Source organism: Podarcis melisellensis (genome assembly GCF_964234715.1).
Source record: "Podarcis melisellensis genome assembly, chromosome: 18".
Lineage (NCBI taxonomy): Eukaryota > Metazoa > Chordata > Lepidosauria > Squamata > Lacertidae > Podarcis > Podarcis melisellensis.
In genome coordinates this window covers 5,302,944-5,319,554 of record NC_138536.1, presented here as the reverse complement: position 1 = coordinate 5,319,554, position 16,611 = coordinate 5,302,944, and the positions used below count along the sequence as shown (strand labels likewise).

The window sequence follows — 16,611 nt, the reverse complement described above, 5'->3', positions numbered from 1 at the left end:
CCGCCGACCTTCTGATCGGCAAGTCCTAAGCTCTGTGGTTTAACCCACAGGGCCACCCGTGTCCCTAAAAGAGAGTGAGAAAGAAAGAAAGATCCTGGAACAGCTGACCTCTTGCAAAGGCTTCCTGCTTAGCAGCTCATCTCTTGCAAAGTGCAACCCAGCCTGCAGAACTGTTGTCAGGAGTGTGGGATTTCTCATCTTTCGCTTTATTTATTTATTTTTTAAAAAATAATCTTTATCCGTTTAAATTACACACTTATGCAAAGAATTCACAATCTCATACTGCAAAAAGAAAACTAAAGAAAAAAGAATTAAGAAGAAAATGCAGAAAAAAGAAAGAAAATAAAGCAAATTTACGTACGTAAAAAATCACTTAATCTTCCTAATTAATACTTAATTAAACACTTAAATAAAAAACGACAAAACGAGCCTTCCAATCATTCTCGTTGTACTGTTTGTACTGTCATTTTCTTTGCTTTAAGCTCCCCAAGTTTTGCAGGGACATCAGAGTTGTCGGGCAGGAGAATTTTGCTGGGCAAGCAACACAGAGCTGCTTCGGTTGGCCTCCGTTTGTCTCGACAGACAATGGAGTACACCTCCGAGGTTGAAGTCAAACCCACCCCCAAAATTGGCCTAAATTTACAGCCTTTTGCATGAGAAACAGGTCCCTCAAGTCTTTTAGGTCCCTAGTAAGAAAAACTGGACCATAAAGAAGGCTGGTGGCCGAAGAATGGATGCTTTTGAATTCTGGTGCTGGAGGAGACTCTTGAGAGTCCCATGGAGTGCAAGAAGATCAAACCTCTCCATTCGGAAGGAAATCAGCCCTGAGTGCTCACTGGAAGGACAGATCCTGGAGCTGAGGCTCCAAGACTTTGGCCACCTCATGAGAAGAGAAGACTCCCTGGAAAAGATCCTGATCCTGGGAAAGATGGAGGGCGCAAGGAGAAGGGGACGACAGAGGACAAGATGGTGGGACAGTGTTCTCGAAGCTACCAGCATGAGTTTGACCAAACTGCGGGAGGCAGTGGAAGACAGGAGTGCCTGGCGTGCTCTGGTCCAGGGGGTCACGAAGAGTCGGACACCACTAAACGACTAAACAACAACAACAATAAAAACACATCATTGGGGAACAGTGGTGTTTTTTTTGTGTGTGTGTGTGTGTGTGTGTGCTTCTTTTGCAGAGCTCATGAGCATCGATACAATACGATACGATAATCTTTATTGTCATTGTCCCATACAGAACAACGGAATTGAAAAAATCTACATCAGACATTCAAAAACCAACAAGCCTGCTATCCCAGCCTGGTTAATCCCCTAAAAACTCTGATACCTCATAATTAAATATACCCCCATAAAGAGTACCTTACACTGCGTTTAAAACCAAAATCGCATTTGGATAGAAACTGTTTCTCAGGCGGCTAGTCCTAGTCTTTATAACCCTGGACCTTCTTCCAGAAGCTGAAAGAGATCATTTCCGGGGTGCGCACTGTCCTGCGCTATCTTCGCAGCTTTCTTATGGCACCTGGAAGTGTAGATTTGATCCAAGGTGGGAAGAGTGCACCCAATTATTCTCTCCGCAGTCTTTATAACCCTGGACAGCATTGTTTTTTCCCTGACTTTGCGGCTCCCAAACCACACACACAGACCATAAGTTAATACACTCTCCACAGTACAATGGTAAAATGCCACCAACAGGTCCTTTGAGAGATTATTTTTTCCCGGAAAATATAACCTCTGCTGTGCTCTCTTCATCGGGTCTTTGTTGTTTTCTCCCCAGGTTAGGTCGTCTCTCAACTCCATTCCCAGAAATCGAAACACCGAGACCTGTTCCACGCACTTCCTCTCAATAACAATGCCCATGCGCATGGGAAGGCTGCCCCCGCGGGCCAAAGAGGGGAACTGCGCACACAGGACGCAAACCAACGGATTCAAGAAGGAACCCCGATTTAAGCGATTTAAGCATTAGAAAGCACTTCCTGGTGGTTGTGGGCTCTTTCCTTGGAGGTTTTTTTTTTAAAAAAAGAGGTTCCATGGCCAACTGTCAGGGAACCCTGCATTGCAAGGGGTGGACTAGAGGACTCTTGGGACCCCTTACAACTCTGCCATTCCAAGGTTCTGTTTAAAGGTGGAAAGAAAGAAAGAAAGAAAGAAAGAAAGAAAGAAAGAAAGAAAGGGAGGAGAGGGGGGAAGGAGGGAGAAGGAAGTAAGGTGGGAGAGAGGGAGGGAGGAGGAAGGAAGGGCAGGGAGGGGAGGGGGAGGGAGGGAGGGAGGGAGGGAGGGAGGGAGGGAGGGAGGGAGGAAGGAAGGAAGGAAGGAGGGAGGGAGGGAGGAAGGGGGAGGGAAGGGGAGGGAAGGAAGGAAGGAAGGAAGGAAGGAAGGAAGGAAGGAAGGAAGGAAGGAAGGAAGGAAGGAAGGAAAAGTAAGATGAGAAAGGAGGGAGGGGAAGGAAGGAAGGAAGGAAGGAAGGAAGGAAGGAAGGAAGGAAGGAAGGAAGGAAGGAAGGAAGGAAGGAGGGAGGGAGGGAGGGAGGGAGGAAGGAAGGAAGGGGGAGGGAGGGAGGGAAGGAAGGAAGGAAGGAAAAGTAAGATGAGAAAGGAGGGAGGGGGAAGGAAGGAAGGAAGGAAGGAAGGAAGGAAGGAAGGAAGGAAGGAAGGAGGGAGGGAGGGAGGGAGGGAGGGAAGGAAGGAAGAAGGGAGGGAGGGAGGGAAGGAAGGAAGGAAGGAAGGAAGGAAGGAAGGAAGGAAGGAAGGAAGGAAGGAAGGAAGAAAGGAAAAGTAAGATGAGAAAGGAGGGAGGGAGAGAGGGAGGGAGGGGAAGGAAGGAAGGAAGGAAGGAAGGAAGGAAGGAAGGAAGGAAGGAAGGAAGGAAGGAAGGGAGGGAGGGAGGGGAGGGGTGGGGGAGGGGAGGGGAGGGGGAGGGAGGGAGGGAGGAGTTGGGGGGGCGTGTTCCACCAGAGGAGCATTGAATACACCAGTTGCCATAAAACCATCAGATGCAATGGGGTGGGGAGCCAGCCGGTGTGGTGTTTATGTGGGTCACTGATCAGGAACAATATAAATGTCTTCCTCAGCATTTCCCGGAGAGGGTCCCCCGCTGTAGTTGTAATACAGATCCTGAGTGTTGGCATAGACGGGCTGGTCATCGTGGGGGACGTCCGGATCAGGGGCTCCGGGGCTCATCCTGTGGACGAAAGGAAGAAATTAAAGGAATTGGGTTTTTTGTGTGTTTTTTGTGCCTCCCTCCCTGAGCCACCGCCTTCCTTTCTTCTACTTCAAGTGTTTGTTTGTTTGTTGTTAAATGAATTGCAAGGCCATATGCTGCAAAGCGAGTCCAAACTTCCCTTGGCTCCCAAATTTCCCTTGGCTCCCGAGCAAGCGAAGGAGCCATGGGAAAGACAAGGGGGTCCATGGGAAACTGAAATTCTGCAAAGGAGTTGGCAGCAATTTCTGGGACGGCGTTTCTCCAAAGTGTGCTTGGGGGGCCATATCTGTGATCCTACACAAATTTGGAGTCCCTAAGGGACCCCTGACCATTAGGTCCAGTAATGACCGACTCTGGGGTTGCGGCGCTCATCTCACTTTATTGGCCGAGGGAGCCAGTGTACAGCGTACAGTCATGTGGCCGGCATGACTAAGCCGCTTCTGGTGAACCAGAACAGCGCACGTAAGCGCCGTTTACCTTCCCGCCGGAGCGGTACTGATTTATCTACTTGCACTTTGACGTGCTTTCGAACTGCTACATTGGCAGGAGCAGGGACCGAGCAACGGGAGCTCACCCCGTCTCGGGGATTCGAACCGCCGACCTTCTGATCAGCAAGTCCTAGGCTCTGTGGTTTATTAAAAACTTCCCTGAACAGCCTTCAGATGTCTTTTAAAGAGAAGATAGCTGCTTATTTCCTTCACATCTGAAGGGAGGGCATTCCACAGGGTGGGCACCACTACTGAGAAGGCCCTCTGTCTGGTTCCCTGTAACCTGACTTCTTAAAATCAGGGAACCACCAGAAGGCCCTTGGCGCTGGATCTCAGTGTCTGGGCTGGACAATGGAGGTGGGGACGCTCCTTCATGGATATAGGACCGAGGCCGTTTAGAGGTTTGAAGGTCAGTGCCAACACTTTGAATTGTGCTCGGAAATGTAATGGGAGCCAATGCAGATCTCTCAAGACCAGAGTTAAGTGGTCCCGGCGGCCACTCCCAGTCCCCAGTCTAGCTGCCGCATTCTGGATTAATTGCAGTTTCCCGGTCACGTTCAAAGGTAGCCCCACGTAGAGTGCATGGCAGTAGTCCAAGCGGGAGATAACTAGAGCATGCACCACTCTGGCAAGACAGTCTGTGGGCAGGGAAGGTCTCAGCCTGAAAGTCTTTTCGTAGTGGTCAGGCTGAGCTGCAACTGAAACGGGCTTGATTTTGGTGTTGCTGCTGAAATTTGAGGCAACTTGCTTGAACCCAGTGCCTTCTGCATGCCAGGCAAGTATTCCTCCCCTGAGCTGCAGCCCCTCCCAGTTTCCTTGGAACAAGCTGTTGCGTCGCACCCTGTGGATTTGCACACACACCCAACCCCCCCCCACACACACACATCTATTCCTGTCAGCTCAGAGCGAGCATATTGCCCCATCGGAAATTAGCTAAGAGTGTGAGCTGTCTTGGGATGGGCGTGTGACTCTCCCGCCACCTTTGGAATGGGTGCGCACAAACGCCCGGCTCGCAAGATCCTGACTCAAAATCCAAGAGTCTCTGTGACTCAGCAACAATTGGAATTGCTAGCCGTGGAAGAGAAAAATTACCGTATTTTTAGCTCTATAAGACTCACTTTTTCCCTCCTAAAAAGGAAGGGGAAATGTGTGTGCGTCTTATGGAGCGAATGAAGGCTGCGCAGCTATCCCAGAAGCCAGAACAGCAAGAGGGATTGCTGCTTTCACTGCGCAGCGATCCCTCTTGCTGTTCTGGCTTCTGAGATTCAGAATATTTTTTTTTCTTGTTTTCCTCCTCCAAAAACTAGGTGTGTCTTGTGGTCTGGTGCGTCTTATAGAGTGAAAAATATGGTGCTCTCTGCCGCCACAATGGACGCCCCTCGGTTTGTTCTGTTGGGGGCAGGGACAGGGGTCGGATCCACTGCTTTTTCCAGACCGAGTTTATTTCCCCATGGCCACTTCTGACACCACCAAATTACGCAACGCACAGCCTGGGGTGACCTCCTAGCCCCACCCAAAACGGACAGCCGTTCAACATCTCTGTGACTTTCCCTCCCAATATATTCCTCTATAAGCAGTTTCACTTTCGATTTATTTCTCTCATTTCCCCAATCCCTCAGAGTTTCTACTGCAATTTTCAAAAAATAAGAAACGAAAATTCACCAAATTCAACTATTGTACACGAACAGTTCTGCTAGCAGGTACACGTTTTCACAATTTCCTCTAATGGGCTGCGTGATATTTTCAGGGATATATGCATTTTGCTTGCTCTCCCCACAATATATGCTATTTTGGGGGGCCTGCTGGTGGGTTGGGGAGCTCACATCGCAAAATTCGGGTGCAAATTCTGAAAGCGGGGAATCTAAAAAGAGACCCGCTGGATCCGGCATCCTAGTCCTCACAGATGCCCTAAATGAGGAGCCCCACGAGGATGTGGGAGCCACTGACTTCTCCCTCTCTTGTTCTCTGCCACTCTAAGGTAGACTGCCTCTGTCCACGGAGACTCCGTTGCGCCTGCTTCTTGGGAGAAAAGCAATGACAAACCTAGACAGCTTTTTAAAAAGCAGAGACATCACCTTGCCAACAAAGGTACGTATAGTTCAAGCTCTGGTTTTCCCAGTGGTGATGTATGGAAGTGAGAGCTGGACCATAAAGAAGGCTGATTGCCGAAGAATGGATGCTTTTGAATTCTGGTGCTGGAGGAGACTCTTGAGAGTCCCATGGACTGCAAAAAGATCAGACCTCTCCATTCTGAAGGAAATCAGCCCTGAGTGCTGACTGGAAGGACAGATCCTGAAGCTGAGGCTCCAAGACTTTAATAATAATAATAATATTATAATAATTTATTATTTATACCCCAGCCACTCTGGGCGGCTTTCTAAAAAATATTAAAATACTGTAATACATCAAACATTAAAAGCTTCCCTAAACAGGGCTACCTTCAGATGTCTTCTAAAAGTTTGGTAGTTGTTTTTCTCTTTGACATCTGGTGGGAGGGCATTCCGCAGGGCGGGCACCACCACCGAAAAGGCCCTCTGCCTGGTTCCCTGCAACCTCACTTCTCGCAGGTAGGGAACTGCCAGAAGACCTTCAGCGCTGGACCTCAGTGTCTGGGCTGAACCATGGAGGTGGAGACGCTCCTTCAGGTCTACTGGGCCGTTTAGGGCTTTAAAGGTCAGCACCAACACTTTGAATTGTGCTCGGAAACGTACTTTGGCCACCTCATGAGAAAGACCCTGATGTTGGGAAAGATGGAGGGCACAAGGAGAAGGGGACGACAGAGGACGAGATGGTGGGACATTGTTCTTGAAGCTACCAGCATGAGTTTGACCAAATTGCGGGAGGCAGTGGAAGACAGGAGGGCCTGGCGTACTCTGGTCCAGGGGGACACGAAAAGTCAGACACGACTAAACGACTAAACAACAACAACAAAATGAAAGTAATGAGAGCCCTACAAGGAGCTGGATGAGCCCCAAGGGGGCTCATCACAGCTCAGAATCCTGTCCTCACAGTCCCCAACAAGATGGCTCTTTTAAGATCCCCATGTACCAACTATCAAAGAATGGCAGATGAAGACGATGGACTATATGGAACTTGCCAAACTGACCAGGAGACTCCGAGAAGAGACGGTAGAAGATGATTGGAAGAAGTTTAAAGAATATTTGAAGGGGGGAAAATGTTTATATTTAAATCTTAAAATAGCTTTGGAAGCGGATATGGGCTGTAGGGTTTGAAGAGAGTGTTTTTTAAAATAGTATTATTTGTAAGGGATAATATTAAGGGATTTTAATGGTAAAAGTAAGCGTGATTAAAAAATGGTTAAAAATTATGATACAATGGTACCTCGGGTTAAGTACTTAATTCGTTCCGGAGGTCTGTTCTTAACCTGAAACTGTTCTTAACCTGAAGCACCACTTTAGCTAATGGGGCCTCCTGCTGCCGCCACCGCGTGATTTCTGTTCTCATCCTGAAGCAAAGTTCTTAATCCGAGGTACTATTTCTGGATTAGCGGAGTCTGTAACCTGAAGCGTCTGTAACCCGAGGTACCACTGTATATGTAAACTGCTAAAGATAAGGTAAAATGAAAATCAGATTGGGGGGGCTTGGGGAAGCTCACTTAACAATGTTTAGAAAAAGGAAGGGTAAGACAAGAATTTGTTTGCATTGTATGTTTTTCTGTTTGTGTTGTTTATTAGTGTTATAAAATGAATTTAAAAATTTGGAAAAGAAAAGACAAGACCCACATGCCATCAGCAGCTGAGGAACTGTGGCTAGGAACCGTGGAGAGCCTTGATCCTTCGTGCATGTGGTCTGATCCTTTTTAAAAGCTCTCCGAGTTGCCGGGCGTCCCTGGTTCCTGTGGCGGTGAGTTCCGCCGCTCTGCGACGCACTGTGCAAAGAAGACAGCTGCCATTTTTTTTGCTACTTGCTTTCAGGAGACAGCTGCCTTCTGCTTCTCCGCAAACGGAGCACAAAGAAGATCCCTGCCGCTCATTTAAAAACCACAGGCGAAATCTCGTTTCTGCCTCAGCTTCTTCTGCAAAGCCAGCTCCTCCGCAGGCGCCGCAGCCCAAATTGCTGATAGTCAGCATTTTAAGAGAGTTTGCATTTGGGTTTTTCTCTTCGGTTGACCTCTGGGCTGGAGGGAAGTGTTTTGGAGGAAGAATGGACTTCCTGCTTCGGAGCTAAGGTCTGCTGACACCTCTCTTCCACTTTCTAAATCAGGTTCTCGCAAAACTTGGCCCTCCAGCTGTATTCGGACTACAGTTCCCATCATCCCTGATCACTGGTCCTGCTAGCTAGGGGTGATGGGAGTTGTAGTCCCATCAAAAGCTGGAGACCCAAGTTTGGAAAACTGAACCTATGGGCGAGTTTGCAAGCCGTGTTTTGACTGGAATGGAGAAGTTCCTGGGAAGTGAGTCAAGACAAAACCAGGGAGGTTGCGGGAGACAGTTCCCTAGGACACTGCCCCCCCCGATTCGAACCCCCCAGATGTGACCTTGGGGGCCTCCCAGGTGGAAACTTTGTTGTTGTTTAGTCGTTTAGTCATGTCCGCCTCTTCGTGACCCCACGGACCAGAGCACGCCAGGCACTCCTGTCTTCCGCTGCCTCCCGCAGTTTGGTCAGACTCATGTTTGTGGCTTCAAGAACACTGTCCCACCATCTCGTCCTCTGTCGTCCCCTTCTCCTTGCGCCCTCCATCTTTCCCAACATCAGGGCCTTTTCCAGGGAGTCTTCTCTTCTCATGAGGTGGCCAAAGTATTGGAGCCTCAGCTTCAGGATCTTTCCTTCCAGTGAGCACTCAGGGCTGATTTCCTTCAGAATGGAGAGGTTTGATCTTCTTGCAGTCCATTGGACTCTCAAGAGTCTCCTCCAGCACCAGAATTCAAAAGCATCAATTCTTGGGCGATCAGCCTTCTTGATGGTCCAGCTCTCACTTCCATACATCACTATTGGGAAAACCATAGCTTGAACTATACAGACATTTGTCAGCAAGGTGATATCTCTGCTTTTTAAGGTGCTGTCCAGGTTTGTCATTGCTTTTCTCCCAAGAAGCAGGCGTCTTTTAATTTCGTGACTTCTGTCACCACCTGCAGTGATCATGGAGCCCAAGAAAGTAAAATCTCTCACTGCCTCCATTTCTTCCCCTTCTAGACTCATATTAAAAACGCTGCGAAAATGCTTTTTTAAAAAAAGTTTAAAAAATATCTTGAATTTGCCATTAAGCCCTCCATCGCCATCTGTTTTCTCTTTTTATGTGACGTTTGCAAAATTGAAACATTCAGCAATAAATTAACTTATTTTTTGAAATCGCTTTCATTCGGTTTTTCAAATAAAAATTTATAACAATACCAGATGCGCATCCGTATAGAGAGATTTCTCTAAATCTCGAGACCCTTCCACGGGTCTTTTCAACTGCATATTATTTCATAATTTATGTTTTGTACCTGTCTGTATTATCCAAAGTGGTTGTTACATTACAGTCATACCTTGGGATGAATACGCTTCAAGATAAGTGCTTTTGGGTTGCGCTCCGTGGCGACCCGGAAGTAACGGAGTGCGTTACTTCTGGGTTTCGCCGCTCGCGCATGCGCAGATGGTAAAAATGATGTCACACACATGCGCGGAAAATCGCGAACTGCGCATGCACAGACGCGCTGTTGCATCTTACGTTCTGTTCAGGAAGCGAACAGGGCTCCAAAACGGATCCTATTTGCATCCCAAGGTACCACTGTACAAGAAATGTTAAAATCCTGCTAATGTTTTATTGGTGTTTTGCAAATTTGACCTGTTGCAGGACCTTACCCAGACCTTAGAAGAGCATAAGCAGAGTTCCAGAAAACAATCAGTTGCAGGCATGACGGACGAAGCAGAAACAAGACGCTGCTACTAGTAACTTGGTTACTTAAAGTAAACAAGTTGGGATTTTTAACTACATGCCATTCTGTGCATGCTTCACACAGAGTCAATTATCCCAACATGTTTTTCATCAGCAGCGGTCTCCTAAATAAATAAATGAATAAATAAATAATTTATTCTTTATACCCCGCCCATCTGGCTGGGTTTCCCCAGCCACTCTGGGCGACTTCCAACAAAACACTAAAATACAATAACCTATTAAACATTAAAAGCTTCCCTAAACAGGGCTGCCTTCAGATGTCTTCTGAAAGTTTGGTAGTTATTTTTCTCTTTGACATCTGGTGGGAGGGCGTTCCACAGGGCGGGTGCCACCACCGAGAAGGCCCTCTGCCTGGTTCCCTGTTACTTGGCTTCTCGCAATGAGGGAACCGCCAGAAGGCCCTCGGAGCTGGACCTCAGTGCCCAGGCTGAACGATGGGGGTGGAGACGCTCCTTCAGGGATACTGGACCGAGGCAATTTAGGACTTTCAAGGTCCGCACCAACACTTTGAATTGTGCTTGGAAATGTCCTGGGAGCCAATGTAGGTCTTTCAAGACCGGTGTTATATGGTCTCGGCGGCCACTCCCTGTCACCAGTCTACCTGCCGCATTCTGGATTAGTTGTAGTTTCTGGGTCACCTTCAAAGGTAGCCCCACGTAGAGCACATTGCAGTAGTCCAAGCGAGAGATAACCAGAGCATGCACCACTCTGGCGAGTATATACCATATTGTTTGCTCTATAAGATGCACCAGACCACAAGACACACCTAGTTTTTGGAGTAGGAAAACAAGAAAAAAATATTCTGAATCTCAGAAGCCAGAACAGCAAGAGGGATCGCTGCGCAGTGAAAGCAGAGATCCCTCTTGCTGGTCTGGCTTCTGGGATAGCTGCACAGCCTGCATTCACTCCATAAGACGCACACACATTTCCCCTTACTTTTTAGGAGGAGGAAAGTGAGACTTATAGAGCAAAAAAATACAGTATATAAAGATTGCCCCATTCTTCCTTACAGTTTTAAGGAACGAAGAAGGCAAAAATAAAACCATTTTTTAAAAGAAAAAGCTTACCTGCTTGTCGACGGCTTGCTGGCTCGCCGCTTGCCTTGCCTGGTTCCGGCCCCGTGGTCGATGTTTTCGTAGTTGGCGTGGCAGCCATGGACCCCTTCGCCCTGCGGGCCAGCGTGGCTGATGTACCGCGGCTGCCCGTGGACCCCCTCGGACGCAGAGGAGTCCCTCTTGTTGTGGCTGATGGCAGCCGCCCCCTTCCTCCGGATCAGGAAATAAACGAGTCCGGCGAGGAGGACCACAGCTAAGATGGGCACCACGATGGCGGCATAGAGTGAACCGGGCATGCCTTGGCACTGCTGGGCGTGGAAGTCGCTCAGGTTACGGGCCCGGCCTTCCGAGGTGAAGCACTGGCAGTTGGTGTCGGCGGAGCAGTTTTGGCAATAGAACAGGATGCTCTCGGACACAGGGCACTGGCAATCCACGGCGAGTTTCTCCAGGCAGCCGTGGAACGCCCCGGTTGGCACCCAGCGGAGAGGGTTCTTCTCCAGCCACAGCTCTTGCAGCCCGGACGCATTGGCGAAGAACTGGGGGGCTAGTTCCTGCAGGCTGATGTTCGACAGGCGGAGCTTTCTCACCTTGGCGGCGCGGCTCAGGAAACCGTCCGGCAAGTATCGGAGGTCGTTCCCGGACAAGTCCAGCTCTTTCACCCGGGGCCCCAAAGTGGCGTCGTCAGGGATTTCAGGGATTCCGCAGCTGGCGAGTGCCAGCGTATCCGCAGAGTCCTGGAAGAACCGGGCCAGATTCTCCGGGGGGTGGGTTTGGTTGGGCAAAGGGCACTTGGGGTACGCGGGCCGGGCGAGGAGGCAGAAGATGGCGGTCACCAGGAGGCGCCACATCCTGCGGAGACACAATTTGGAAAGGGGGAGGGGGCCAGGGTGAATGTGGGGAAGGGAAGGTTGGCAGGGGTCCCGTTGGCAGTGAAGACCCCTTCCCATCGTTCCCTGGTCAGGCCCAAGTGTGGAGCCAATTTGGGTCAGTTCCCACTTCACACATCTTAGCTGCGTCATGGAGTTGTGGCGCTGCAAGCAACCACAAGAGTCATCTAGACTGATACCGTGTTTTTCGCTCCATAAGACACACCTCGTTTTTAGAGAAGGAAAACAAGAAAACAAATATTCTGAACAAAACAGTGGATGTATGATTTTTGTGGTTCACGCTGTGGCCACAGACGTGGTTTGATGGTGAGTTTGGAGTAGCCCAATGCAAAAATCCTGAGGATCCGTGTGGATCCGTGCTTTGTAACCACGTTTTTTGCGCCATTGCGGCCCCACGAAACAGTGGGTGCGTGGTTTTTTGTGTGCAGGCTGTAGCCATGGACATGCTATGTGATCGGATGGTGAATTTGGGGTGACCCAATGCAAAAATCCTGAGGATCCATGGGCTTTTAGCTCCCTCAGGTTACATACCCTTCAGGTTACATATGCTTCAGGTTACAAACTCCGCTAACCCAGAAATAGTGCTTCAAGTTAAGAACTTTGCTTCAGGATGAGAACAGAAATCGTGCTCCGGTGGCGCGGCAGCAGCGGGAGGCCCCATTAGCTAAAGTGGTGCTTCAGGTTAAGAACAGTTTCAGGTTAAGTACAGACCTCTGGAACGAATTAAGTACTTAACGTGAAGTACCACTGTATTGAAAGATTTTCAGCAGAAGGTAACTGAAACCGTCCACAGAACCGTACGGAACAACCTTACATTTACAGAGTAAAATATCCTCTTGAATTGTATGCCCAGCACGAGGAACCTTACGAAAAGGACAATACAAATGGACTCTCTGTGTCTTTAACCCAGGCATAGGCAACCTTCAGCCCTCCGGATGTTTCGGGACTACAACTCCCATGATCCCTAGCTAACAGGACCGGTGGTCAAGGATGATGGGAATTGTAGTCCCAAAACATCTGGAGGGCCGGCAAATTTTCAGAGCTAGCCGACCTAACCGGAAGAGTCCGCGACCAGAAGGAGGAGGAGTATCAGGAAGAATGGACAAAATTTAATGATTATTTAGTTAAACATGTAAAATTAAATTAACTGGAAACAGCTTGCGGGTATTTAATTGGCTTAGGATTTTATATAAGTTAAGTGATGAATCAATATGTTTAATTTTAAAATTAAAGGATATAAAGATGTTAATGTTCAAATCAAGGGAACTTTGATTTGGAAAACCGTTAAAAGGAAGTGTGTGGAAATTCAACCAAGGGGAAGCGAGGAAGTCACTTAACAATGTTCATAAGTGTAATTTTAAGAAGGTTATGATCTATGCCTGTTTGTGTATCTGTTTGTTTTGTTTATAATTTTGTGAAAATTAATTAAAAAATTAAAAAACCCAAAACATCTGGAGGGTCAAAGGTTGCCCATGGCTGCCTTAAGCACGGCAAAAAAGGCTGATCCTGTTGAATTGGGAAAATAAAAATGCGGCTCCCTTCTACGACTGGATCAAAAACTCACAACATATGAACAACATATAAAGTAAAGGTAAAGGGACCCCTGACCATTAGGTCCAGTCGTGACCGACTCTGGGGTTGCGGCGCTCATCTCGCTTTACTGGCCGAGGGAGCCGGCGTACAGCTTCCGGGTCATGTGGCCAGCAGGACTAAGCCGCTTCTGGCGAACCAGAGCAGCGCACGGAAACGCCGTTTACCTTCCCGCTGGAGTGGTACCTATTTATCTACTTGCACTTTGATGTGCTTTCGAACTGCTAGGTGGGCAGGAACAGGGACCGAGCAATGGGAGCTCACCCCGTCGTGGGGATTCGAACCGCCGACCTTCTGATCGGCAAGTCCTGGGCTCTGTGGTTTAACCCACAGCGCTACCCGTGTCCCTGAACAACATATAAACATGGATAAATTCAATGATACTTGGAATCCATTCTTACAAAGGCTGTAATAGGTTAACATCTGGTGAAGTGCAATTAACAACCTTGTAAAATAAATAATAATAATAATAATAATAATAATAATAATAATAATAATAATAATAATAAACAACTCCCAGAAGCCTTGGGAGATGTGTTTTGCAATGATAGGAGAGCATGACATTTGCTGCCTGCGATGAGGACCTGTTACAGGAAGGTGTATCTCATACTCTTAAGGCAGCGGTGGGTGCTGGATTTGGCCCCTAAACTCCTCTCCCCGGCCCTTGAATCTCTCTCCAGGCTACGCCCATCCCAGGCGCTGCGGAAACCCCATGAGAGTTGCTACCGGTCAGTGTGGACAAGACTGATAAGGCAGCGTCCTCCGTTTGCACCAGCGCGAAGTAAGAGTGCCTTGGTCAGACCACACCTGGAATACTGTGTCCAGTTCTGGGCGCCCCATTTTAAGAAGGGTACAGACAAACAGGAAAGCGTGCAGAGGAGGGCGGCCAAGGGTCTGGGAAACAAGCCTGATGAGGAACGGTTGAAGGAGCTAGGTATATTTCGCCCGGGAAAGAGAAAACATGAAAGCCCTTTTCAAATATCTCAAGGGCTGTCTCACGGAAAAAGGAGCAAGCTTGTTTGCCCCTGCTCTGGAGGGCAGGACTCGAACCCACGGCTTCAAGTCACTAAAGAGGAGAATCCGACTCAGGTGGTGGACTCTCCTTCCTCGCAGGTTTTTAGGCAGTCTGCCACGGATGCTTTAAACTGAGATAACTGCCCTGCAGCAAGCTGGAGTACGATTCTATGATTCTGTGGTTATTTGGGTTCATGAGGACTAGGGCCTTGGGACGCCTTCCCGGGAAGGATCACAGCTCATCCTTTGCACGTGGGAAGTCCTGGGTTCGAATCCTGACACCTCTAGGTCCCGGCTGGCGGTGCCCATCCACCGCCGCCGAGCTGGGAAACCCGGGAGAGCAGTTGCCGGTCCGTGCCGACAACACTGACCCAAATGGCCTGACCCAGGAGCTCACATGTTGACAGTTTCAGCACTGACCCAACCCCCACCTCCCTCCAGGGCAGAGAGGCCCTCAATTCTGTGCTTAGCGCCCCCTCAACAAACCCCGAAAACACCCCAGCCCTACCTGTTTCTTGCAGAGATCTCGGACGTCTGCCTTCTGCCTCGGGACTCTTGACATCGCTTGTGGGGAGGGAAAAAGGAGAAGCTCAACTTCCCTCTTTGGGGGGGGGGCGGAGGCAAGAGAGGAAATAGTAGCAGAAAGGAAAGCTTGCTCTGGGGAAACCTTGCCTTGCTCAACCCGACAAGAGAGGCAGTGTTCAGACGCCCTACAAGAATTGGGGGGTTTCGGTTTCGGGGGTTCTGAGCCCAAGGGGCCAGGATGGGAGGTGGTGGTCCAAGAGGTGGAGGCTGTTCAATAGAGGGGAGGAGCTCAGGTGGAGTATTTTAAATTGTAAAACAGTATACACACACACACACACACACACACAATATACCGTATTTTTCGCTCTATAAGACGCCCCAGACCACAAGACGCACCTGGTTTTTGGAGGAGGAAAACAAGAAGAAAAATATTCTGAATCTCAGAAGACAGAACAGCAAGAGGGATCGCTGCGCAGTGAAAGCAGCGATCCCTCTTGCTGTTCTGGCTTCTGGGATAGCTGCACAGCCTGCATTCGCTCCATAAGACGCACACACATTTCCCCTTACTTTTCAGGAGGGGAAAAGTGAGTCTTATAGAGCAAAAAATACAGTATATACACACGAGCGCAAAATATGGTCTGAAGCTCAACATAAAAAAAAACTAAGATCATGGCCACTGGGCCCATTCACCTCCTGGCAAATAGAAGGGGAAGAAATGGAGGCAGTGAGCGATTTTACTTTCTTGGGCTCCATGATCACTGCAGATGGTGACAGCAGCCACGAAATTAAAAGACGCCTGCTTCTTGGGAGAAAAGCAATGACAAACCTAGACAGCATCTTAAAAAGCAGAGATATCACCTTGCTGACAAATGTCCGTATAGTTAAAGCTCTGGTTTTCCAAGTAGTGATGTATGGAAGTGAGAGCTGGACCATAAAGAAGGCTGATCGCCAAAGAATGGATGCTTTTGAATTCTCGTGCTGGAGGAGACTCTTGAGAGTCCCATGGACTGCAAGAAGATCACACGTATCCATTCTGAAGGAAATCAGCCCTGAGTGCTCACAGGAAGGACAGATCCTGAAGCTGAGGCTCCAATATTTGGCCACCTCATGAGAAGAGAAGACTCCCTGGAAAAGACCCTGATGTTGGGAAAGATGGAGGGCACAAGGAGAAGGGGACGACGGAGGACAAGATGGTGGGACAGTGTTCTCGAAGCTACCAGCATGAGTTTGACCAAACTGCGGGAGGCAGTGGAAGAAAGGAGTGCCTGGCGTGCTCTGGTCCATGGGGTCATGAAGAGGCGGACACCACTAAACGACTAAACAACAACAACAACAACATATATATATAAAAGAGATGGCATAAAGGAGGTTTTGCACATTGGTTCCAGGGATCAGGGAACTGTTTTCTTTGTTTCGATCCAAGCTGTTGTAAAGAAAAATTTCCCTTTTCCCTTATGGGGTATCCAAGAGCCCATATAGAGTCCTTACATGGGTTCCCTATTGGTAGGAGAAGATAACAGAGGCCAACCAGAGAATATTGAGAAGCAAAGCAGCTATTAAGCCTGATCTGTATTAAAGCTGTTACAACAGGGTGCTCCCCTCACACACAGGAAAGGAGGAGGAACCCAGAAAAATGGCAAGCAAGGCCTTATAAAGACTTTTGAAATTGCCACCCTGTGGATCAAGACCACCCCCAGAAACATCATACCTACATCACAGAAGGGGTGTAACCTAAGACCACCCCTCAGATACATCACACCTACATCACAGAAAAGGCGGTCTAAACAGAAATTTGAATGTTGTTTTTCTCCTGTCCTTGTTTATCTCCTGTCTGGCAGGTTACTTGATTGGATTGCCTGGGTAGCCTGGCCAGTCTTTTGTAATGATAAATACTTAGTTCCTGGGCCAGGTCACAGGCTCACACCCTAGTCCAGTGTTTCCCAACCGGTGTT

The 16,611-nt window shown here is 48.6% G+C and overlaps 1 protein-coding gene across 1 annotated transcript; it reads right to left on the bottom strand.

Moving 5' to 3' along the window:
• Nucleotides 1-2,903: 2,903 nt before the first annotated feature.
• LRRC25 (leucine rich repeat containing 25) lies at nt 2,904-14,734 on the bottom strand. The gene is made up of 3 exons (XM_081895816.1): nt 14,643-14,734; nt 10,656-11,492; nt 2,904-3,180 (listed from the first exon to the last, which is right to left on the bottom strand). The coding sequence occupies exons 2-3, from the start codon at nt 11,489-11,491 to the stop codon at nt 3,036-3,038; spliced, it is 981 nt and encodes a 326-aa protein (XP_081751942.1). The 5' UTR covers nt 11,492; nt 14,643-14,734; the 3' UTR covers nt 2,904-3,035.
• Nucleotides 14,735-16,611: the final 1,877 nt, after the last annotated feature.